Source organism: Actinia tenebrosa, unplaced genomic scaffold (genome assembly GCF_029948245.1).
Source record: "Actinia tenebrosa isolate PJP-AT-01 unplaced genomic scaffold, QUT_ActTen_1.0 PGA_scaffold2__45_contigs__length_23673736, whole genome shotgun sequence".
Taxonomy (NCBI): domain Eukaryota; kingdom Metazoa; phylum Cnidaria; class Anthozoa; order Actiniaria; family Actiniidae; genus Actinia; species Actinia tenebrosa.
Window position 1 is genome coordinate 425,743 of NW_028292579.1, and position 24,268 is coordinate 450,010.

Consider the following 24,268-nt stretch of genomic DNA (forward strand, 5'->3'; position numbering starts at 1 on the left):
TTGAAAGTTAAGGCTAATTCTTTCATATTGTGTTTGTTAATACAGTATCTTGGTCTGACAAAAGTATACTCTCGAACTTTTTTGTATACTTGGAGAAAACAAACATTTATTTTCTCACTCAAACTCTTCAAAATTCTTAGAAAACGTGCTGAAGTGCACGCATGCGCAAACGTTTTTCTCTAGTGTCCAGCGGGACTCGAACTGTAAAGGCTGAAGTCAAGGCTAGCATAGCGGACTCAGTATCACATGGTTTGTTGGATCTTGGATTCTCAGGTTTCTTCCCTCCACAAAATCCAACACGATGAATGCCAATTCCAGATCTTTTGACAGGGTCTATAGAATAGATCTCCGTACCTTGGGCGTAATGTTTTCCCATTTCAGACCACGTGTCATTCTCTTGAGAATAATATTCTTTGTTTGAGTTGTGTCCATCTATTATTCATATTTCTTCACATACACAACCGTTAAACAAAGAAATGATACTCAAGGGAATAGCGTGGTCATACCCGAGGTGAGGAGGTTTATTGAGGAGTTGTTATGAACTGTGTTGCTATCATTTCATTCTCTGGTGGTTGGACAATACGCTTGACTCTCGTTCCAGGAAAAACGTACCAAGCAGGTCATTATTGGTCGCTTGGGGCCTGGGGACTCGTTTGGAGAGACAACAGTTATAAAGAATAGTGTGATGCCTTGTGGGGTGATTACTGATTCAATGGTAGTGATGGGTACAATATCCACTCTTGATGTATATGGTAAGTATAAAGAATAGTGTGATGCCTTGTGGGGTGATTACTGATTCAGTGGTAGTGATGGGTACAATATCCACCCTTGATGTATATGGTAAGTATGAAGAACAGCGCCATATGGTTGTTGTTTTCACAGTAACATTCTTCTAGCAATTACTTGTCAGATATTGCGGCAGCATCAAAGCACTGCATAGAGCACTCTACAAACCAACCAATCATTAGCGCGCACATTATCGCATGTCTTTCACCCCTATAGCAATGCCTTGTGCAGCAATTACTGGCTGATTAAGGCCTCGTACAAATTAATGCATTTTCCAAATGCTCCGTTTTTGTCTCTCCGAAAACGCATCATAAGCTTCGTGCCCACAAGAGCGCGTTTTTATAGCGTTTTCAAAAAAACGCAGATATACGATTGTACATGTTACAATATCATCATCTGCGCATGCGAAAAAACAGAGGTGCCGGTGTGGTCGACGCCAGCGTTTTTTAAAACCACTGTTTTCGCTGTCCACATTAATATGATAGATCTCTAATTTCAAATGACTCCACTCTGGAGAGAGCGCTTTCAAAGTATGCGTTTTCGGTAGTTTTAGTGTGGACGCAAAGACAAAGCACATCTGAAAGCATGCGTTTTGTAACAAAAAGTGTGGACGTGGCGTAAGTGGTATTGAAGAAATAGAAAACGCACGCGCGCGCTTTGTTCTGCCAATCCCCAAGTACTCCACACAGCTCAGCAAGCAAGTTTTTATTTCTTTTATGAAGTACAAATTACGATAACCTTTATTTTAGATAGGGATAAAAAAAACTGAAAATGGACGCGCATGCTTTGTGCTCTCATAAAGCACGCGCTCCCAACCAATCAGAACGCGAGATTTATTACATTTATTCTATGAGATAGTGTGATAAATGACGTTTTATTTTGATAACAGATTTAGATGAAGTGACCAAGTCACTGTTGGTTCAGTCGTACTCTGAAATGGAGACAAGTACGACAGAGGTATCGTAGAATTCATGTTTGAATAAACCCACGTACATAGAATTTAGAACAAAACCATCACGCCTTATTTGTTTGGGAGAAATATTTTGCAGATGCACAGTTTTAAAAAGGAACTTGACTTTGAAATACAGGGTAACTCGCGCCAATACCATAGAAAACCCAAAGGCGGGAAAATGGTAAAATATGGCGTTTCAAAAGAAGCGGAAATAAAATTTGAGAGCTTCAAGTGAAACGAGTGAAAGTATTACCACCTTTGGATCCGCCCCGTATCGTGTCATTCTCTTGAGAACAAAATCCTTCGTTCACATGCTTGTATATGTTGCTGAATTGAAAATGAATGTCAGAATGTTTATTTTGACCACTCAGTTTGATTGTTGTACGCTTGGTGTTGTAGGAGGAAATTGAAAAGGAATACATTGAACAAGAGAAAGTAAAAGAGTGGAGTAATTTCAAGGTGAGAATGTCCTTGAAAAAAATTATGAAATCTGGTACTCATTTCCCTATGGCTAGCTTCTCTTGATCGTAAAGTAACCAAAACTTATTCACCGTCAAACGCTTCTTGAGCTTTAAGTCAAAAGTGCCAATATGTGTGTTTTCTTTCTGAAATAGTTCAAATATGGCATCAATTTTTTTTTGAAAAGAGTTCTTGTAACATTTTAGTGGCTTCAACTTCAACTTTGTGAGCTTCAAGTCAAAAGGGCCAAAATGTGTGTTTTGTTTCTCAAAATAATTCGAAAACACCACAGAAAATTAGAATTTAGTTTTCTAAAACTAGTTTCCTATGAATTGGAGAAGAAGATTCCGATTTTCTAAGAGAAAAAAATCTATTTATCTCTTAAACTTTTGAAACATTTTGCTGGCTTCAACGTCACTCACAGAGATAATTTATTCATCTTACATAAACTTTGTACCGACTTTGTGAGTTTGAAGTCAAAAGGGCCAAAACGAGTGTTTTGTTACTCAAAATTGTTCAGAAATGGCTCAGAAAATTGGAGTTTAGTTTTGTAAAACTAGTTGCCTCTAAACTGAAGGAGTAAATTACGATTTTCTAAAAGAAAAAAATCTATTTATCTGAAGTGAGGCTTTTGAAACATTTTACTGGCTTCAACGTCACTCATACAGAATAGTTTGTGCAATCTTGGTGAACTTCAAGACCGAAGTCGTCAAAAGTACTATAACGGCGCGTTTTCTACTTGGAAACATAAAAGAGTTTTCACAAGACTAGTCATTTCGGAATAATAGTTATGCGCAATAGAAAATCTTAGCATCAGTATTAATTATTGCGCAATATAAATTGAAAATTTGTTATTATTGAATTATTATTATGATTAGTTATTCAAATTTGGTCGTTATACATATGGGTCATGTATACAGCTATTTTCAAAACAATTTTGAATACAGAATACATACTGTTGCATACTGAATAGTGCATTTAAACATTGTTAATAGAGGGGAGTTAATAGAGGGAGTTAACTATTGGTTCCCACCAAGAGAATATGAAGTAAGACAATATTCTCTTGGTCCGAATGAGACAATAGTGAACCAATCACCGTTGCAGCAGTTTTCCCAGTGGAATTAAAATCTTGCCCCACGAACAACTACACAGCAGTATCTGTTTTAAAGATTACTACAAGGATTACAAGGCAATTTTCCTTTATTTTCTCAGGACATAAAGAGATTTAAGCAATTTATGATTCATTTTTTGCAGTCAGAGTTTTGAATTCTGAGATATTCTAGATAATATATTAAGCTTGAGGGACATTTCGTAAAGAATTGGTACAATATGAGAACATACATCATGAGTTTTTTAAGCCGTTTAATAAACTCGCAGATCGTGTTTTATCGGGTCTAAAACCACTCGGCTCCCAACGGTAACTAAGGAGGGTATCGGTATTCAACGTTTTCTGAAATAGAAGTATACTGACCTCCTTACTCCTGCTATACATTATATGACTTCTCATACTCATTATTATTCGACTTGGAGTAACTGGAACAAAATTAATTCAGTCCTAGGACTGAATTAATTTTGTTCCAGTTACTACAGACTGAATGCATTCCTTTCACAGCACTTTACCAGGTTTCAAGTAACATCATGTGACCCAAAAATAGCCCATTGATTGGTTGGTTTGCTCATGAATTATTAATGAGTATGAGAAATAGTAGTCTACTAATTATAGCCAAATGATGTTTATATGTTTATTACCAGAATAAAGTCATATCAGATGTGTTATACTTTCGAGCGATCCAGCCGGGCTACAGCAAGTGGTCAAGGAATCCAACGCCTAGCGAAGTAGAGGAATTGTGAGAATCTCTTCTGATTGAGGTGGTACAGGTTCAGAGGAGGGTAACTTTCAGGGCGATCTTGAAAACAACGTTTCTTAAAAAGGTCAACTTTAACGTAAATTTATATATATATAATATGGGTGAACCGTGCGCTAGGGGTACGTTATAGGCTGTGACGCTTGCCTATATTACTCAGCACGTTTTGGACTTCACGTAACATAAAACTTGTAAAATTTTCACTTTCTTTCTTTTTCCTTCCTTCCTTCCTTCCTTCCTTCCTTCCTTCCTTCCTTCCTTCCTTCCTTCCTTGTTTCCTTCCTTCCTTCCTTTCTTTCTTCCTTTGTTTCTTCCCTCTTCTTTTCCTTTCACACTTTTTCCTTTCTTTTTTCAGTCTGTCTGCCTTCCTTTCTCTCCTTCCTTCCTTCCTTTTTTCCTTCAGTTCATCTTACTCTCTAAAGCGCTAAAATAACAATGCATATAAACCTGTGAAAGCACTATCCATTTTAAAAGGGTCCCTGGTAAGCAACACACAATACTGACAATAATATTGTCTTTTTAATCGATTCATTGAAAATAAATCTTTTATTTCTTCCTTCTCTGCGAAGAAGCCAAAACCCCTAATTTAAGGTTACGTAAGTAAGTTGTAATTGTTTTTCATTAAATCCAAAATTTAGGAAAATTCATAGTTTTTATATTAATTTATTTTCCCAATCTTTTTTTTTTTTCCTATACTGCGCGTTTTTTACAGTCGAGCAAACAAAATTTCCTTGTGTTGCGCAACAAAATAGCCTTAATTTGCGTCAAATACCTCTGTATAAGCTAGAAAGACAAGAGATACTGGCACATTACTCAATTAACCTTCCTTTTTGAATCCGTTTTATGGGAGTGTTTCTTGGAATTCTCCTTTCTGCATTGATGTGTGGAGGTAACAATATCGAGTGAAATATCGAGAATGTTATCGCGCAATACAACATTTTTCGCATTCGATGCATACCACTGTCTTTGAATACCACAGACTCATCTGCACAGGCTTAGCCTCGTTTAAATCAGCTATTTGCAGATAGCATTAAAAGTGTGTGGGATTTCAAAACATTGGTGTAGTTTAACTTGCACATTCTTTACATTACAGCTGGACTTTCGTGAATGTTTTACTCTTAAACGAGGTTAGACCTGTGCAGATGGGTCTTAAGTCATAAAGGTAAAGAAAAATACACCTAAAATGTTCCAAAGTAAGGTTAAGTGTTAAATAAGCACCAGCATACCAGCATATTGGGCTACCCAGTGCACGCTCCAAGAGGTTTTCTTATTTGGTATTTACCAGATAAGAAAAGGAACTATATTAGACAGCTGAACAACATAAGTAAAGCGCGTTTTATTAGAGGGCATTTCCCTTGCATCCTGACAGCTCTCGAGTACTTAGCGGTTACGCAATGAAGAAACAGAAAAGGCGCGCGTGTGCAGTGTGCAGTTATAAAGCACGCGGGGGCTGGCGGAACACGAGAGACGCGTAGCGGAGTGCTTCTGGACACTTCTCGAGTGATCCGCCAATCCCCAAGTGCTTTATAGCTGCACACAGCACAGCAAGCAAGTTTTTTATTTGTTATAAAATACAAATTACTATAACCGTTATTTTAGATAGGAATGATGCAACTGAAAGTGCGCGCGCGTGCTGTGTGCTCTCATAAAGCACGCGCTTCCAACCAATCAGAACGGGAGATTAATAACAGTTATTTTATAATGTCGCCATAAAAACGCAGGCCTTAACAAGAATTCCAATGCAAAACGCCTAACCTTTTCTCTCGGCTTTTCGTGCAGGGATATTCCATTGAAAATACTTAGCTTATCATATCACTTTTTATTCACTTAAAGCTTTAAATATTTGAATTATAAAATTTTGTTTTCGATTGGTGATATTAGCGGAATGTTTTTAAGTCTAGTATAGGATGCGTCCTTAAGCTTCGTAGAGGATGCAACTGCATAGACGGAGGCTGTATTATGATGCGTCAATAAATTACATTTTGACTGATACGTCGGCCATCTTGAATTACATTGTTACAAATAAGACATTATGGGATGCCGATGGGGCGAATATTTAAAAAAATTGTAGACCGCACAGCTGTCTGGCTATCTTTGCATATAACTTTACTCTTTTCAATGAGAAGCACATCTTAAAAGCAATTAAATTTGCTAGTAGTTGGAATAATATGCGAAACACCAAGACTCCAGATTATTCGAAAACATAACCCCTACTACGCTATGCTTCATAAATGTTCTACATGTTTGGCCACTCGCCATCGCATAATTCAAGATGGCCTCCGTATGAATAAAAAGGTCTATTTACGCCGAGATAACTTTCATTGTGTGTCCGTGACGTAATGTTCTCGGCCGAAGAAATGCCTCCGACGAAGCAATAAGGCAGCGATCACAAGAAATTTATCGAAGAAATAGAAAACGCGCGCGCGTGCTGTGTGCAGTCATAAAGCACGCGGGGATTGGCAGAAAACGAGAGAAGTGTTAGGAGAAGCATGACGCGTAGCGGAGTGCTTCTGACACTTCTCGTGTGTTATGCCAATCCCCTAGTGCTTATAACTCCACACAGCACAGAGCACAGCATGCAAGTTTTATAATTCTTTTATAAAATACAAATTACAATAACCGTTATTTTAGATAAGAATGACGTCACTGAAAGTGCGCGTGCGTGCTGTGTCCTCTTTATAACAGCTATTTCATATTATAAACCTTAGATTACATACCCAAAATTTAAACGCATTTTCGTCAATCGCAGTACAGAATTCTGTGAGAATATTTTTTATTCATTCATAATTTTTGTTGAGGATTTGTTTTCTCTTTATCCGTTTCCCTAACACACGGTATGTCCGCCCTGACATTGGATAGACTACTTCGACCATGCGGCGGGTATCTTGGATCCAAGGCATTTTGGGGCGTCCAGGGTGCAAATAAAGCTTCGTTACAGTATTTGTCGTCATTGACGATATTAACAGCTCACCACAAGAGAATACAACAATTAGAGTTAAGACGGCTCATCGATCACCTTTACCCATAAAGAAAGACAAATGCGCGAAACTTTATATATTTTCCGTCATTTTTGTTTTGTCTCGCACCCTGGGAAGATGGACGCCGTATCACTCGTCGAAGTAGGCTTCTCAGTTTATGCCTTGCGAGTAGGTTTATGGAGCTTTACCCACACTAGATTAAAACGTTTTAAATTCCTAAAGCCCCGTTTACACTGGCGATTTTTGCTGAAATTTTTGTGGCAATTTTCGGAAATATGAAATCTTTTGTCTCATCCTTCAAAAGAAACATTCGTCTAGGAAAATCTTGGTATCCTGAAAAAAACTTTACAAGTAAGTTCTTTACCATTATTTATTATGGACAAAATTGTTAAAAAATCGTAAAAAAATCGTAAAAAAATCGCTAGTGTAAACGGGTCTTAACCCAGTAGACGCTCGAGTGTCTCATTAAAAAATAATATAATTTTACCCTAAATTTTCGACCAAAATAAATGCAAAGTTAAATCTTTCATCGCTCCCTTCCCTTGAACATTCTTATTATTTTTGTTTTCGTTTTTTGTGGGGGAGGGGAGGGTGTAATGGGTATGAACACAGGGTACCCAAGGCGTTTCTTTATTCTCCCATGGACAGCTTTCTATAAATCTCCTTCTCGGTGAATAAATGTTCAATTGGATCTTCCTCGACTGTCGCCAGCTTCGAAACGATCAACGAATCAATAGCCAGAACCACGAGGTAGGCTATTACACAAGCAAGTCCCATCAGATCCCGCGATCCCGCAGAATCGGGTAGAAACCCGATAACAGTCAATGCAAACGCAACAGCCTTGTGACTACCCAGGATCACCACTGTCTTCTTGATTGACAGCTCCAGATTGAGAATAGCACAGAAAACCCAATTCAAGAGAAGGAAGATCACGTGCATGATAGTAGTGAATCCGAGTATCGCCATGGTATTCATGGCTACGATGTTGCCATATTTGTCGTCTGCTTGAGCCTTACTGACCATCGGCCATGTTGATAGGATGAACAAAACGAGGATGACGTAACGAAGGATTCTAGGATGCGCGTCGATGTGGTCTGGTACTTTGGGGATGACACGGATTGCCTTGCCTACCTACAAGATCATTGCACCTTCGTAACTACTATATTGGAGTTAGTGAGAGTTTGGTGTGTGTTGTTGGTACGCTTTGAAACATGCTTCTCACAAGCGCAAGCCGGTAAACGCAAGAAAAACAAAATCTATTCTCTTGCGCTTGCGTCGCTTCTTTTCTTAGTAAGAAAATATACTAGTCTGGAGTTGTCTTCTTGCATCAGTCGCTAGTGAAACCCAAGCTTAAAGGACATCAAATTGGCTTAGGTGCGCCTTGTTTTTAGCACGCACAGTTTTCCAAACATGCGCTAAAAATACAGACATTTTCTGTAAGGTTTCCCATGCGTGTGTGTCCATCTGTGTTAACAGGGTTTGGCTATAGTTAATCCAGTTAGCATACGCCATAATTATCATCACTCCCACCGCCCTGTATCATTCAGAGGCACTGGGAACGGAATGATGCCAATACAGGGACAGAGAACACTAGAATGGCTTCCCCATACACCAAATCGAAAATATGGCGACCAATTTGAATAACTATTGTTCAACGCTCACTATGTCTACACGTGAACACGAGACTGGTCGGTCCAAAACAATAGGTGTATTCAAATTGGTCGTCATATTTCGATTCGGCGTATAGACCCAGTGATTAGTTAAGGTATGGAATGACAACACTTAAATGGCTTCTCAAGGCACGGCGTGCGTGTGTCATTGATTTTAGTGGATAGGATATATTTCAATTGGCTGTGAAAACCACGTCCACAACAGGGTCTTCACAAAATAAAGTAAGAGTTAGTTGCGAGATAACTATCCAAACCCTATAAATTATCATAAACATAATGCTAATTTATTGGTCTTTCCGAGATGCGCGGAAACCTTTTGACGAGTAGCATGCACATTGAATGATGAGAATGTTTTAGGCACGCCCCTTTTAACATCGCGTAACGCTAATAAGCAAAACAGACCGAAAACCAAAGTCAATATGACTCGATTCAAAAACTAAGACTTCAGACCCAGAGCCTGCGTTTCTTCTGGCCTGCGGTGAAGAATGAGGGCTCTGGCATAATCATCAGTTTTTGAGACCAGGATTTCTTGGACTTCTGGTATAATAGCGCATGCGTTCAAAGACTTGCCAAAAATGATAAAATATGTTCCCGATTTCTAATTTTGATTTTGATTTTGTCGGGAGTAAACAGAACGCCAAAAAATGGATTATGCCAGAGCTCTAGTTCTTCGCCGCAGGCCCAAAGAAACGCAGGCTCTGGGTTGCTAAAACCTGCAAAACGAAAAAAACAAATGGCGTCCCCTTAGACAGACCCATCATTCAGTAAGCGTCCTACTCATTACCAGTTTTCCGCGCAACCTTGGATTGGCCAATACTCTTACCATTGCTGGTAATATAACAGTCAGCAAGAACATTCCCATCAGCATTGCGAACCCCTTGATACTGACGTCAGCACTATCGATTGACGTCATCCACTTTAAAAATGGTGGGACGGAAAATATGCCCACGGTGTTTGTGATCAGCATCACTGAGAGACCAAAGGGTAGGTTACCACCTGCGATGACAGCCTGATATGTAAAATGCATATACAGTTAGTATTAGGACAATAGTGTTTTATTGTATTATATTGATTGAAGCTAAGATTTAGCTGGAGAGATTGAAGTTTGAAGCTAAGAGACGGAAGAGAGAAAAGAAAGATAAAGTAAAGGAGACGAATGGACAGAGAATGGAAATGAAGACAACAGAACAGAACAGATCAGAACAGAACAGAACAGAACAGAACAGAACAGAACAGAACAGAACAGAACAGAACAGAACAGAACAGAACAGAACAGAACAGAACAGAACAGAACAGAACAGAAGAGAACAGAACAGAACAGAACAGAAGAGAACAGAAGAGAAGAGAACAGAAGAGAAGAGAAGAGAAGAGAAGAGAAGAGAAGAGAAGAGAAGAGAAGAGAAGAGACAGAGCAGAGCAGAGCAGAGCAGAATGGGAAGACATTAATAATTTATTAAAGGAAATAAATGACGTAGCTTGACGTACTAGCTGAGAATTCAAAACCCTAAAAATTACATTAGACGCGCAATTTATTGAAACGAAGTTCCTTATTTCTAAAAATTATAGATTATAACTTCAAATTACTGATATTATGTTTACTCACATACTCTTGGTCTGGATTCCCCAATTTTCCAACATACATTCTTAGCATTAATTGACTTCACCTCGCCCTTAGTTGCCAAAACGTTCATTAAGTTGAGCAAACAGCTTTAAAACTACTTACCAAAATAACTCCCGTAGTGAAAGACGAAGGAACAGCAAAAAATATCTGTAAACCAAGTGCAAACTCGGTGGGTCCTATTGCCGAGACATTGGCCTGTACGAGTGAGTGCTCAGTCGTAATATTTTCATCCGATAAAGTTGCGAAATGAATGGTCTTCGTAATTTGTATCCCAAGAGCTGGTGTAACAAAAAGAATTGCCGCCATGCTCCAGATCAAACCCTTGTAGGATTTTGAAGCCAAATAAATGTCGTCAGATTTAAGTTGTACGCCAAAGATGAGAAATATCAGTACGATACAGATGTGGCGAAATTGGAACTTCCCGAGGAGTAGCCCACTAGATGTCCAATGAACGCCAAGAGCTATGATGAATATCATCCCAAAAAACAACAAATAAATGTCGAAAAACTTCAAAGCTTTCTTGGCAAAAGATTGGACACATTCCTTGGGATTCGAGAGAAATTTGCAGTCGTTTTGATTCTCTGTTGGTTCGTGTTGGGCAGCCATTTCGTAGTGTTTACTACTTAATTTTCTCTGCATCATCAATCTTGAATTTTCTCCCTCGTTCATCACAAATAGGAAGTACGTTCGTCGTTGAATAGTTCAGTTTCTCTAGCCTTATTCTTCCACTTTTGCTTCTCGCCAACAACTCACCCTACGAGAAAGAATATGAAACATGAAGGAGTTAAATTCTTTTTTGGTCACTCAACAATGCTAGTATTACTATGTAAACACTAGAATACCATCCTACTATCATGCAAATCGTGTTTTCTTGCTCAAACATTGACTTAAAAGTAGCCTATAAGAAACTTTAGATAAAGAGCTAACTCAATCAAGGTGAAAAACTATGTAACTTGGATAAATTTATATCAAATATGTTAGCATAATTATCGACAAAATTAATTTCTACACATCTTTTCGTAAGGGATATTTTTTTCCAAAAATTCTTTTTTTTGCCCTATAAGTTTAGGCAGTCTTTTTAAATTTAATTTTAGATGGCATATATTGTATTTATCTTGTTGTATGCGTTACATTAGTTCAGCTAGGTATAGGCTGCCCAAAATACGAACAACTGCGCAAACTTTGGAATGAAAGGATTTTGTGTGGGAGGCAGGCGTGTGAACAAAAAGTAGTCAAATAGAATGAAATCCGCTTGTCAGTAAGATCTAATAATACTAAGTTTCCTCTTTTCCTTTCTTGTTATTCTTTCTTCTTTTTTCTTTTCTTTTTTTTTTTTCTTTCTCTCTTTCTTTCTTCTTTCTTTCCTTCTTTCCTTCCTTCCTTCCTTCCTTTCTTTCTCTCTCTCTCTCTCTCTCTCTCTCTCTCTCTTTCTTTCTTTCTTTCTTTCTTTCTTTCTTTCTTTCTTTCTTTCTTTCTTTCTTTCTTTCTTTCTTTCTTCTTTCTTTCTTCTTTCTTTCTTTCTTTCTTTCTTTCTTTCTTTCTTTCTTTCTTTACCATTCTAAAATATTTGAACTCTGAAGTAAGCTGCAAATTAGTTGAAGTGAATTCGTGTCCTCAATTCTACACGCAACACTGAAACTATACGCCGAAATTTCTGTATAATATATATTTAGTTTTCATTCTGGGTTTTCTCTCTATATTGCGAGTATTTTACATTACTGACAGTTTTTAAAAACCTTAAAAGTAAAGAATGCAAATACAATTATTAACTTTTGAAATCATATTACATGTTATTTGGTTACCGACCGACTCAGTGTCTTGCAGTGAGCCGCTAATGAGTTTTTTAATTGATCTTTTACTTTCTACTCATATTCTTACTTCTTTGATATTTCTTGTATTTTTTCTTCTTTGAAATAAAAATTGCGTTTCTCCGCTGGATTTTTCTTTTCTTTTTCTTGTCTGTGAGCGTTTTCAGCCCCTGTAGGTTTTCTTTAGCTCTTTATAGTGAGTTGTTGATCTTCAAGAGAGACTTTCCGGTTAAAGTTTTCCATGCAATTTCGTTATTTCTTAACCTGAAAAAAAGTAAATTTATCTATATTCTCGAAAATGAAAAGCAAGCTATACAATGAAGGCCACAGCTTTTCCTTGCTAAAGATATTTCAATATTTTTTTTTCAATGTTTTTTCATGTTGCGTGATAGCGTACTAAAGACCGTATCAAGACTGTATCAAGTTAAACTTTTCTTCACCTTCATACAGAACCTTATTTTAAGAATTAGTACTCTTTGGTTATTGGTTAAAACAGAGAAACACTAGCACCAACATTAACATGAACTATAGTCGTTGTAAGAAAGACTAAAAGATTCGGGAAAATGGCTCAAAAGTCTACATCGCGAAACGCCTCTAAAAAATTATCAATGACTAAACTATAAAACTTTAAAAAAATAGTCATAATCCCAACTTCTAAATAGTTCAGGAAAACCTTATTCTATTTAGTACGGACGAGGTATTAAAGCGGTTAAAAAAACCTATTTCAATCAAAGATTTTTTCCAGACTCAAGAAAAAAAGTCTCAATACAAGGAACTCATTCGGTTTTCATTTTGCTAACTAAGTTGACTGATTTTTAAGTTTTTAAAAAAACTGTCGACTTTGTTATTTTGTTTTATCTTACCTGAGAAATGTCTGTGAGTAGCCTGAAGTAAACCCTTGATAAATATTGGGATTTTTGTTCTTGCTTAGGATAAAAATACGCTGAAGATTTGCATTTTCATTTGGTAAAAGTGACTGCCACATTTCTGCCAATGACGAAGGGTTTCTAAGCAACCAATACAGCTGAAAAAAGATTGGCTTCTGCTTGCGACCAAGGAATAAGCTTTGAATTTGTAGTCAACGTGGAAAGTAGGCGGGATTATAACTATAATAGCAATGGCGAAGTGTCACTATAATATTATAAATATAATGTATGCAAACATGCAGTCCCATTATTTTTTCGCACGTAAATTGACCTTATTTGATTTTTCATGTCGTTTAATTTTTCAAACATTTAAAGTAATAAAAGTGATAAGTGATGATTCTAGTGTTTTCCCACTAATTGGAGACACTTTTCACTCTACCACTACCATCAATATTCTATGCACACAACGCTTAACTCGCATATTTGATTTTTACAGCGGGAGGGATGGACATTGCATTTGATAGGAAAATATTAAACTTTTAGTTACTTTTAGTTGCTTTTCTTGGATGGAGAGGTATCGCAGCAGAGCTTAAGTGTTCCATGTACGTACACTTACTCTCTGTTAACTATGCCGCGACTGCGTGCTGCTGAGAAGCCAATTATGTGCTACAGTATACGTTCCAATGCTTTCGATCAGTTTCCATGGTACATGTACCGTAGAGTAATAGGATGTGATAGTCTTACTAGTGTCATTTAGAGTCATTGAAAAAAATAATAGTGTCATATATATGCAACAGTATGCAATATGTCAACGATGATACTACAAAGGCTTTCGATCGGTTTTGCATGAAATGCACCAGAGAGAAATAGGATGCAGTAGTGTTACTAATAAGCTGAAATCTGCGTTGAAAATTAAGTAAAAAAATATCAGGGGTTGGCCAAATAGTACCAGGGGGAGTGATGCGGATGGAAAAGTGTGTTTTATAGGGTTCATAGTGTGTGGGAGGGGGGGGGGGGGAGGGTATTAGTAAAAAAGGGTACAAGAGGGCTGATTTCGAAATTTCTGAATATTTCAGCTTTAAAACTAGAATAGATTAGAAAATTGTCATAAATTAAGTTGGAAAGTTACGAAGGAAAAAGACAGTTCTGCCAATAATGAAGTAATGAAGTTAGTAAACTGATCCCTTACAGCAGAAAATACCCAGAACCCTTAGTGTGATATCATTTTTTTCCAGTAATCACACAGGAAAAAAATTATTTAAAAAAAAAATGTCTGAGCAAAGACAGTTCGATGTAGCGATTGTTGGCGGCGGTGTAGTAGGCTGCTCTATTCTTAAGGAGCTCACTTCTCAAGGTTTCAACTGTGTTCTCTGTGAACGAAACGACGAGATTCTTTCTGGGGCGAGTTGTGGAAATAGTGGCACTGTACACACTGGTTTTGATGCTCCTTTGAATAGCCTTGAACTAGACTGCATTAAGACAGCTGCACAACTCAACGAGGGATTCTTTAGAGATAATAACGTTCCTTATAGGATTTCTGGTGCTTTGATTGTGGCATGGACGAAGGAAGATCTTGAAAAGCTTCCAGAACTCGTGAACCATGCACACGAAGCTGGTGTCACTGATGTAAAGATGTTATCAGCTGAAGAAGTTCGTCACAAAGAGCCTTTTTTGAATCCTGAAGCATTAGGAGCAGTTTTTGTTCCTAGAGAAGCCATCGTTGATCCATGGTCATTTTCGGTTTCCCTTGCATTACTGGGGATATCTCAAGGAGGAAAGATTTTAAGGGGATGTAAGGTAGAGGGGGGGAAGAGGAAGCCAGAAGGATTCTGGGAGCTGTCAACCAGTCAGGGATTGATTGAAGCCAAGCTTGTCATCAACTGTGCAGGCTTGTTTGGGGATATCGTTGAAGAAATTAACCGTCCTTCACCCTTCGCAATCAAGCCACGGAAAGGACAATATGCAGTCTTTGATCAGTCTGCACAAAATCTTCTGAACTCTATCATTTTCCCTGTTCCAACAGAAAGAACGAAAGGAATCCTTGTATTTCCTTCTGTCTATGGGAACATAGTGGTTGGACCAACTGCTGAAGATCAATCTGATCGTAATGAGGCTAAAATAGATGAAAAAGTTATAGACACGCTTGTTGAAAGAGCATATTACATCGTTCCTGGGCTGAGAGAACATAAAGTCATTGGCACCTATGCTGGCCTAAGACCAGCGACTGAGCACAAAGACTACCAGATTGAATCTCTACCACAGAGAAACTGGATTACAGTTGGTGGGATTAGATCTACTGGACTTTCTGCCTGTCTGGGAATTGCAAAACATATTTCTTCAATGTTACTATCATATTTTCCAAGCCATCCTACTTCTGATACACCCAAACTCAATGTGTCTGGAAGACAATTTTGTGAAAATGAAAAAACATTGGTGTTTGAGGACCAGAAGTTCATGGTCACTCATCCACTGACTAGATTTGGTATTAATACAAGCACTGGGCTACTAAAATTCAAATCTTTTATAAAGTAATCAGTGTTTTTGTAACTGAGACTAAAGGCCCATAATTTACAGCCCTACAGACACTGTACTACTCATATGTTGATTAAAATATAGACCTACAGCCCGAATGGTCTTTGAAGTCAATGGTTAATGAGGCTGAAGGTCGAATAGGCTAGTGACTCGTAGACCATGAGGGTGGGAGTTATATTTGTTTTAGCATAAACCTACCTTAGTATCGGCCAAATAAATGGATATGAAACGTGATATGAGGTTGAAATAATATATTTTTTGTGTTGTTTTGGTTTTCAAAACAAGCAATTATTTTCACTACTACTGGTGTATCCCTAATAGACTGCTAGTATACTCATCCAATCAGTGCACAGGATTTGTGATAGACCAGTGGGTTATAGCTGTGTAGTTCCAGAAATTATCCATACCCCCCAGGATGGATTTTTTTAAAGACCCCCACCCCCAAGAAATTCCAATCTTCTTCCATACAAACTTTGTAATATTGTTCATTCTCTGACCCCCTACCCCTTGGAAATTACAAATTCCTCAATTCCTCTGTCCTGAAGGGGGGGGGGGGGGGTGGGTATGGATAATTTTTGAAATTACACATACTAGCTAGGTTTATACTAGAGCTCATTAATGACTTGAGTCTCACAAAGAGTAAATATTGTTCAGTTCTCCTTTCACTTTATTTTGCAGAGACACTTTTTATAGATGTTGCGACAAGGCAACAAAAAATAGGCCACGTTCGAGATATTAAAATTCTAGCATGATACCGAGGCTCTCCAGAATCAGAAAATGTTTCAAGTTCTCTGTTGCTCAGTATTAGCCTTGGTTTCGTGCAGAATAATTGTATGTTCCAGTGAAGGTACGTGGAAGTTCAAAGTGTTTTTCAATCAAGTCTAAACTTTAAGAATGTCAAACATGACCTATTATCTCATGGGCTTTTAAATAGGCCTCCTGTGATTTACTTTGCACTGACTGGGGGAAAACAAGCAGTTGACTGAGGGGCAACTAGTGGGTGTTAAGTCAAAACATGTCAAAATATGTCCTCAAACTATTGTATTTGACTATTTCTATGACATCAAACCAGAAAACAAGAGATCAAAACAACCTCCAAGATTCAACAAGACATCAAAAAACTGCTATTACCGAAAGTGACGTCTATTGTGTTGATATCAACCTATATATGTGGGATCCCTTTGCTATTTCACAATCCAAGATGGCGTCTGATAGCGATATTTTAACAAATGATCTTGAGGAAGAACAAGAAGTTTCTGTTACTTTACCAAAGGTTCCTCTGTACAAGAGGGCATTAAACTTCTTATTCAAGAATTATCTTCCTATAGGACTTATATTTCTAGTGTTTTTTGGCATTTTAGTTCCAGCTCCGGGAGTTTTTCTCAGCAAGTATCCTACTCATTATATTTGCATTGTTGGCCTTTTCCTACATAGCGGGATCAAGCTTCGCACTGGAGAGATCAAAGATGCCTTTCGTGCTTATAAAGCCCTGCTTCTTCAGATTATTATAATAATGTTCTTGACTCCTCTGATTGGCGTTAAATTGACTGAACTCTTACCCTTTGGAGGTCGTGTTGAGAAGGACTTTTCAAATGGTCAAAATGGAACGATGAATTCTACTCGAGAAAAAATGAATGATTCTCATGTAGAGAAAACTGTTCATTCTGTTTTGGGGCCAGAGGCCTTTAGGACTGGAATACAGATGTACTTTATAGTGCCTTGTACCATATCCGCAGGAGTAGTTCTGGTGAGTGCATTGTATGTCATTCTCATTTCAAAAGTGGGCAGTCAAACTAAAAGGGATAAAGGGAAGTTACGTTGTTTATTTTGGGGTCTAGGGGGAGAGTGGTCGGGCTTCAGAGGGAAGGTTTCATCAGCAACAAATTGAATTTTTGTGGAGGGCCAAACCTTTTTATTTTGCCAAAAGTCTCCTCGACTTAACAATAATTGTTGATGGGTTGCAAGCATTCCCAAGAGAGCTAAAAGACAAAAGGATGGCGGCCATGTTGGTGCCGTTAACAATGGATGCTAATAAGAAATTGTTTTATATTAAATATAGAATTTTAGATTTTGTTTCACGGGTCAAGTGGTTCCTCAGTGATAATTCCCATTCATTCATAAGTATCTCAACTGCAACCTATTTCAAGTGTAGGGGCATAGCCAGGATTTCCTGGGGGTGGGGGGTGGGGGATGGGAGGGGGTATGGAAGGGGGGTTCAGGAATGAAAAAAACAACATTACCTTTCACTCTTAAATAAATTTTAAAAAAACTTAGATTTACTGTATAAATTATTCTAAATAGTCACCATTGTTGCAATGAAGGGGGAAGGCCCTGGTGTACTTTGCCCCCTTGCCTTCGCCCCTGAAGTGTAACTTAGTCATTGTTTTGATTCTCTAGGTAGGACAAGCTGGAGGAAATGCAGCATTAGCTCTCATGACGACAGTAATCTGTAACCTTATGGCTGTTTTTACTGTTCCACTGATGATAAAATGGCTTATGTCATTCGAAGGGGTCAAAATTGATATTGTACAGCTTTTAATCAAGCTCATTCTTACAGTGCTTGTACCTCTGTTGGTAAGTTTGATATTTTTATGAAAGGAAAGCATGTTGGTGTATGGGGCTAATGAGCTGCATCTCACCAATGTGACCTGCATTTGATTCCCAGATTCAGTATAGTTTCTTGTTAGTTCTCTATTATGTAGTTCCAAAAATTATCCATACCCCCCTGACGGGGGGTTCTTATCAAGGCTCAAAGATTCAGTTCATTATTTAAAGTTAGATTTCCATCTTGCTTTGAAGCTTGCATTAATATAATGAATGTTGTAAATTTGAATCCTGGTCTTTGCCTCAAGACATCAAAATGTTCATTTGTGAAAGGATTTTTTGGACAGAACATCACACCAATCAAATAACTTTAAAATTGTTGCTACTATTGTGGAAATAATTTCAACTTTGCACGAATCCGTGAAGAATTGAATAAGCTTTTAATCCGAGCCCAGAATTCAAATTCGCAAAGTCCTTTTCATTAATGCAAGCTTCAAAGCAAAATGGAAATTAAAATTTCAATAATACACTGAATTGTTGAATCTTGATAGAAATGCATTTGAAAACGATATGCTTTTTAACTGTCTTCTTCCTCATACTCCCTTCTCCCAAGGGATCATGGGACTTTTGCTAAATTAACAATTTTTTATGTATTTTAATGTTGTTATGCCTGGGGGGAGGGGGAGGGGATGGGGAGGGGAGGGGGTTGGTGCAAATTTTTAAACTGCATATTCTACTCCTTAACCATTAGGTTGGGAAAGCTCTGAGGTTCATCCCTCATGTCCGATATTTTGTCAAGCAAAACACCAACATCTTAAAATGTATCAGTGTAACTCTTCTGATCATGATTCCATGGATGAAAGTCAGCCTATCCAGCCACCACGGTGCCTTTAAAGACATCAATATAGCTGGTGCATTTGCCATATTGGCCTATGGACTTGCCTTACATCTAGGATTTTTGATCATCAATTATGGGTGTTCTGTGTTATTGAGGCTTGAGCAAGCAGAAACTAAAGCGTTTGTGATTCTTTCAAGTCAGAAATCTCTTATTGTAGCTGTGACAGTGCTATCGTTACTGCCATTTGATGGAGCATTTCAAGGGCTTCTGACACTGCCGATAGTCATAATACATTTAGAAATACTTGTTGTTGATGCTTTTATTGTAACGTACTGGCATAACAGAACTGAGCAGAATATTGCACGCAATAAAGAAGTTAGGACAAACAGAGAGGAACTTTCAAAGACCAAAATTGTTAATGAAAATGGCATTGCTATACATGTTTCAACTGTCTAGTTAAGAGGTACACGTCTAATTTAATATTAGTAAGCTCTTGAAGTTAAGAATTTCTGCTCAAACTCCTTGAAAACTCCTTCAATTCATACTTTTGCAATTCATACTTAATTTATACTGAATAATGGTCGGTAACTCCATTGTTCTATGTTGCTCAAAAGTTTTTGATAACCAATGTTAATTTAAAATTCATGCTTTTCTAAAGCTCTTCAAAGTTATATAGGCCATAAAATGGTCACAATGTATATCAAGTCTAATATAATTAAAAATTAAGCAGGTGTTATATTAAATAAATTTTATATTCATTAGACATGAATTAGCAAGCCAGTCATGTTTTTGTGTGAGTTCACATTTTTATAAAACATCATCGAAATCGTAGTAACTCAGCTCATTATTCCTTGAAAAATTGTTTTTGAGTCCTTGAATATTCAATTTAACAATCATTTCTCGGCACAAACAAATAGTGCTATATCATCCAACATACCAAATTTTTCTCAAGCACACAATGCAACTATTGCATGCAAAAAGAAGTAGACTAGGCATATTGTATGCAGTACGTTTCATGAAAGCACAAACTGCAACATTGCTGATTATGGCATGGTTCAAAGCCAATGAAAAGTTACATTTATGTTAACTGCTTGCTAGGCTTTTTGGTTAAAAATGAAAAATCTTTTGCTAAGGGACTAGTCATAAAGTAAAGGGGAGGGTCACACAATTTTGAAATTCTTAAAAGGGGTGGGGTGTCTATAAGACTGATGTTAGTGGGGTGTCTATAAGACTGATGTTAGTGGTGGATCATTTGCAATTATTTGAGCATGGAAACTGGAAAAAAGATCTTTGAAATTGAAACCATAGGATATGCAATTTCCATAGTTTTGAGGGACATTTGTGACACTATAGCGGCTGCCAGAGGCACCTTCATATGCTTTCAGTTCGACACTGTCAAGCTGTGCCACAGCTGCTGTACTTTGCGGCAGTGATTAGCGATGGCAAGTTATTTTTATAATTTACCAAGGCAATTGCCTCTCTTGCCTCAATAGTGGCTACAGGCCTGCAAAGAACAATATTATTGCATGGTATAACTTGCTTGTTTTGTATCTTGGGAAAGGCATGTCGTTAAGATTTATTTATTTCTAGGTTGGTAAAGGAATGAGGTACATACCTAAGGTCAAGCCATTTGTGAAGAAGTTCAGCAACACACTAAAGATCTTAAGTATCACTTTACTGATCATGGTTCCCTGGTTGAAAGTAAGTGTGTCAAGTCAACAAGGAGCCTTCAATGATGTTACAATCGGTGGAATATTTGCTATTTTGGGTTGGGGACTATTCTTACATTTAGTCTTCATGGGCTTAATCTTGGCTGTCTCTCTCCTTCTTTGCATCGAAAAACCTGCTGTAAAGTGTCTTGTAATTCTCGCTAGCCAAAAGTCTCTCACTGTAGCTGTTACAGTAGTTGCACTACTTCCTTTCACTGGCGCAGAACAGGGAATTATGGCTCTTCCGATGATCATTATACATCTTGGAATACTTGTCCTAGATTCAGTTATAGTCACGATATGGCATAATTGGGAGATGAAAAGGAAAATAATAAGGGAAACAAGTGGAGAGGTTATCATGAAAAGCAGTGATGAAAGTGATCAGTGCCTTGAAGAAAATGATGAAGGAAAATATGTTGAAATTGCATTAAATTAAGGATTGCTAAACTCGAACTTTTAATAGGGATGCCTCCAATTTTTCACATCTGTGGTATCTTATAATTAAATATCTATTAACTGTACTTCTCATAAACAAAACCTAATTTTTTCTTCTATAGATTAAAAGTGCTGGTTCTGAGATCTTGAAATAAATATGGAATAAATATAAATAAAATTGGAGCTAAACTTATGATCTACTGTATTTGATACTTATTTAGTTAATACTTATTATCATGCGAAAAAATTGAGAACTACTTTTTGACATTTTATATAAAGATTATGATATCGTTATAATATATTTATTAGGGATGAATAAATGGTATATTAATATTCTTTATTGTGTATATATGGTTTAGTCATTTGGGAAGCATTTGATCAAAACCTTTTTATCATGTGGTGGCTCCTAAAAGAGCCGTTGTTTTGTTGTAAACGAGTTGGTTAACTCATCTAACCACCAAATCCGTACAGGGTACGTCCTTGGCGTTTTAGAGCGTAGACAACGTCCATGGCTGTGACGGTCTTTCTCTTGGCGTGCTCGGTGTAGGTGACGGCATCACGGATGACATTCTCAAGGAAAACCTTGAGGACACCACGGGTCTCTTCGTAGATCAGACCAGAGATTCTCTTGACTCCACCACGACGAGCAAGACGACGAATAGCGGGCTTGGTGATACCCTGGATGTTGTCCCGAAGGATCTTACGATGACGCTTGGCGCCTCCTTTTCCTAGACCTTTTCCTCCTTTACCGCGACCAGACATTTTGAATTATAGTTGAATTCTGAACAAGAATAAAGTTCGAATATGAACTCGCAGTATTTATAGGAAACACTCAACCGAACCAACTCGAAAGCACGTCAAATTTAATTTTGATTGGTCTAAAATAACTTCAATTAGTAATATATCGCGTGTCTAATTAACATATATTTCGATCCAAACTTTTGATCGAATTTGAAATACCAAGATTTCTTTGTTGATTTTCTCACGACATTTTCAACATTAACCCTTAATTTTTACAATATTCGTTCACAACCTTTTGATAAATCTATTCGTAGTGTTAAAATCGAATTGGAGTAATTTTATTTAGGTAAATTTTGGCACAAAATATCGAGAGCTTCAAAGTTTTACAAGCTTTGAGTAATGCCGGGATCGAACGGTAGCCAATCATATTGGAGATTCGACGTTGTTGTCCAATCGGGACACGAATTTATTTAAACCAATGAGAGTAAAGCGCGGCTGATATAAAAATCGAAATAGAAGGTTTTTTGATTATCTAGTTCGAAAATACTCAACTAAATTTTAAAAATGGCTCGTACTAAGCAAACTGCCCGTAAATCTACCGGAGGAAAAGCTCCCCGAAAACAACTTGCCACCAAGGCAGCACGAAAGAGTGCCCCAGCAACTGGTGGAGTCAAGAAGCCTCATCGTTACAGACCCGGTACCGTCGCTCTTCGTGAGATCCGTCGTTACCAGAAATCAACTGAGCTGTTGATCCGCAAGCTGCCCTTCCAGCGTCTGGTCCGTGAGATCGCTCAGGACTTCAAGACCGATCTTCGATTCCAGAGCTCAGCTGTGATGGCCCTTCAGGAGGCTAGTGAAGCTTACTTGGTTGGTCTGTTTGAAGACACCAACTTATGCGCCATTCACGCCAAGAGAGTCACCATCATGCCCAAGGACATTCAGCTTGCCCGCCGAATCCGTGGAGAGAGAGCTTAAGTTCTCAGCACCATAACAAAACAACGGCTCTTTTAGGAGCCACCACATGACAAAAAAGTCTGAATCAATATGCTTCAAATTAAAATGATAAAAAAAGAGAGTTAAAGATAATGAGACATACATAACATGCATGGTCATAAAGAATCAATTCTTTACAAGCAAAACTTAAATAGCACTATCTGTCTTACGCAAAACTAAATTATCATTTTCTCGAGGCCTGATACAAAATAATATCTGATTAGTTTTGAATTAATTTCTCTAGATATTGAAAGTTCTTTCTGCGCGCCATTTCTCAAACGGCTTACTTAACTCTAGTTTTGGCGCCAAAAGCTTCAAATATTAACTGTCCGTTTATTTTATATTTTGCTGGTGCTTCTTTTCGAAATCTTGGAAGTTTATATCATGAGTTTCACCTCCCTAAAAGATCTTCTAAGGTCCTGGCTAAACAAATTTTGCTTTCAAACAATATTTTCCATGCGTCTTGGAAACATGAAATGTTTCTGCCGCACAGCAAAAAACTTTTTTGCGTCTTGGAAGCAAAATTTGTTGCACGCAACAGTATTTCGCATGGCTAAACTGGGAAACATGCGCCCGGTAAACATGTGTCTGCATAGTTATTATGGTGTCTGGAAACATTTAGCCAGGGCCTAAGCATAGGCCTAAGGTAATAACTATTAATCAAGTTAAAAAAAACAATTCGTAGCGCGCTTCCCTGCTAGCAGAGTCTTCCTAGCGTACGTGCATATAAAGACTGAACTGTGTATGTTTTTTACGTTTTCCTTTCAATGGTTTTCTTTATTCTCTTCTCTTCTCTTCTCTTCTCTTCTCAGTGCTTCTCTGTCTTCATTCTAGTCAGCTTTGTATAAAAATTCTTTCGGAGTGACAAATGTTAAAACAAAAACTTTGGACTTCACCAAACTGTACTGTTCAACCTACTCTGGAACCCAGGGATACATAACTTTAACCGAGACTAAATAATTTTTTATCCAAAAAAAAATCATACCGAGAAATAAATGGCCGCGATATCAAAAATATGTCTAGAAAAAGTTAGAAAATCATATATACGTGTACGGGATCGGTCAACGACGCACAATGGTGAGGCGAAGGTCGGTCTTGTGTGTTTGTGACCTTAGGGAAAATGAAAATTTCTCTAGATTAAAGCAATACTACACCAAAATGAACTAAGGAATATAAATGTTAGATAAATTTAGAAACTTTTTATGTCCTAATTGTATCAATTTGCAAAAGCGCTCGCTCTTGAAAGTACCAAACTTTTGAGTTAATGAAATGGAACTAAGATCAACTTGATAAATGAGCTTCAAAATATCAAAGTGTAGAAGATATCTCGAAACTGAGGTAGCCTTATAAAACTTCATAATTTAGCCTATATTTCTGAGTACTTTGGTTGCTATTATAATGTTTACTTCGAAGGAAAATCAAGTTTAACTTCATGAAACAAACACATTTTCAACAGGACGCCATATTCGTG

At 37.6% G+C, this 24,268-nt stretch overlaps 5 protein-coding genes across 10 annotated transcripts in view; 3 read left to right on the plus strand and 2 right to left on the minus strand.

Annotated features, from left to right (window-relative positions):
* LOC116292563 (cyclic nucleotide-binding domain-containing protein 1-like) overlaps positions 1-6,052 on the plus strand; it is a 19,689-nt gene extending 13,637 nt beyond the window's left edge. For all 3 annotated transcript variants that reach the window (XM_089034452.1, XM_089034453.1, XM_089034451.1), the window contains 4 exons: positions 602-752; positions 1,676-1,743; positions 2,138-2,197; positions 3,950-6,052. In XM_089034452.1, coding sequence (XP_088890578.1) covers positions 602-752; positions 1,676-1,743; positions 2,138-2,197; positions 3,950-4,048 — 378 coding nt within the window. In that variant the 3' untranslated portion in view covers positions 4,049-6,052. The remainder of the gene's footprint in view (positions 1-601; positions 753-1,675; positions 1,744-2,137; positions 2,198-3,949) is intronic.
* A 766-nt stretch (positions 6,053-6,818) lies between these two features.
* On the minus strand, positions 6,819-13,131 carry LOC116292554 (uncharacterized). 2 transcript variants are annotated; one of them, XM_031699898.2, is made up of 5 exons: positions 13,003-13,131; positions 12,210-12,403; positions 10,434-11,085; positions 9,534-9,719; positions 6,819-8,171 (listed from the first exon to the last, which is right to left on the minus strand). In XM_031699898.2, the coding sequence occupies exons 3-5, from the start codon at positions 10,998-11,000 to the stop codon at positions 7,671-7,673; spliced, it is 1,254 nt and encodes a 417-aa protein (XP_031555758.1). In that variant the 5' UTR covers positions 11,001-11,085; positions 12,210-12,403; positions 13,003-13,131; the 3' UTR covers positions 6,819-7,670. The 2 variants fall into 2 exon arrangements, with proteins under 2 accessions (XP_031555758.1, XP_031555759.1); XM_031699899.2 differs by lacking the exon at positions 12,210-12,403 and having other exon boundaries at positions 13,003-13,093.
* Positions 13,132-16,304: 3,173 nt separating this feature from the next.
* On the plus strand, positions 16,305-21,064 carry LOC116292552 (uncharacterized). Of its 3 annotated transcripts, XM_089034306.1 has the most exons (4): positions 16,307-17,284; positions 17,935-18,111; positions 18,833-18,965; positions 20,510-20,627. In XM_089034306.1, the coding sequence occupies exons 1-4, from the start codon at positions 16,553-16,555 to the stop codon at positions 20,515-20,517; spliced, it is 1,050 nt and encodes a 349-aa protein (XP_088890432.1). In that variant the 5' UTR covers positions 16,307-16,552; the 3' UTR covers positions 20,518-20,627. The 3 variants fall into 3 exon arrangements, with proteins under 3 accessions (XP_031555754.2, XP_088890432.1, XP_031555753.2); XM_031699894.2 differs by lacking the exon at positions 20,510-20,627 and having other exon boundaries at positions 16,305-17,284; positions 18,833-19,643; XM_031699893.2 differs by lacking the exon at positions 18,833-18,965 and having other exon boundaries at positions 16,317-17,284; positions 20,510-21,064.
* On the minus strand, positions 21,061-21,869 carry LOC116292561 (histone H4). Its single transcript, XM_031699905.2, has one exon. It carries the CDS (start codon positions 21,823-21,825, stop codon positions 21,514-21,516), a length of 312 nt encoding a protein of 103 aa, XP_031555765.1. The 5' UTR covers positions 21,826-21,869; the 3' UTR covers positions 21,061-21,513.
* Positions 21,870-22,350: 481 nt separating this feature from the next.
* On the plus strand, positions 22,351-23,959 carry LOC116292557 (histone H3). The gene has a single exon (XM_031699902.2). It carries the CDS (start codon positions 22,369-22,371, stop codon positions 22,777-22,779), a length of 411 nt encoding a protein of 136 aa, XP_031555762.1. The 5' UTR covers positions 22,351-22,368; the 3' UTR covers positions 22,780-23,959.
* The last annotated feature ends 309 nt before the right edge of the window (positions 23,960-24,268 follow it).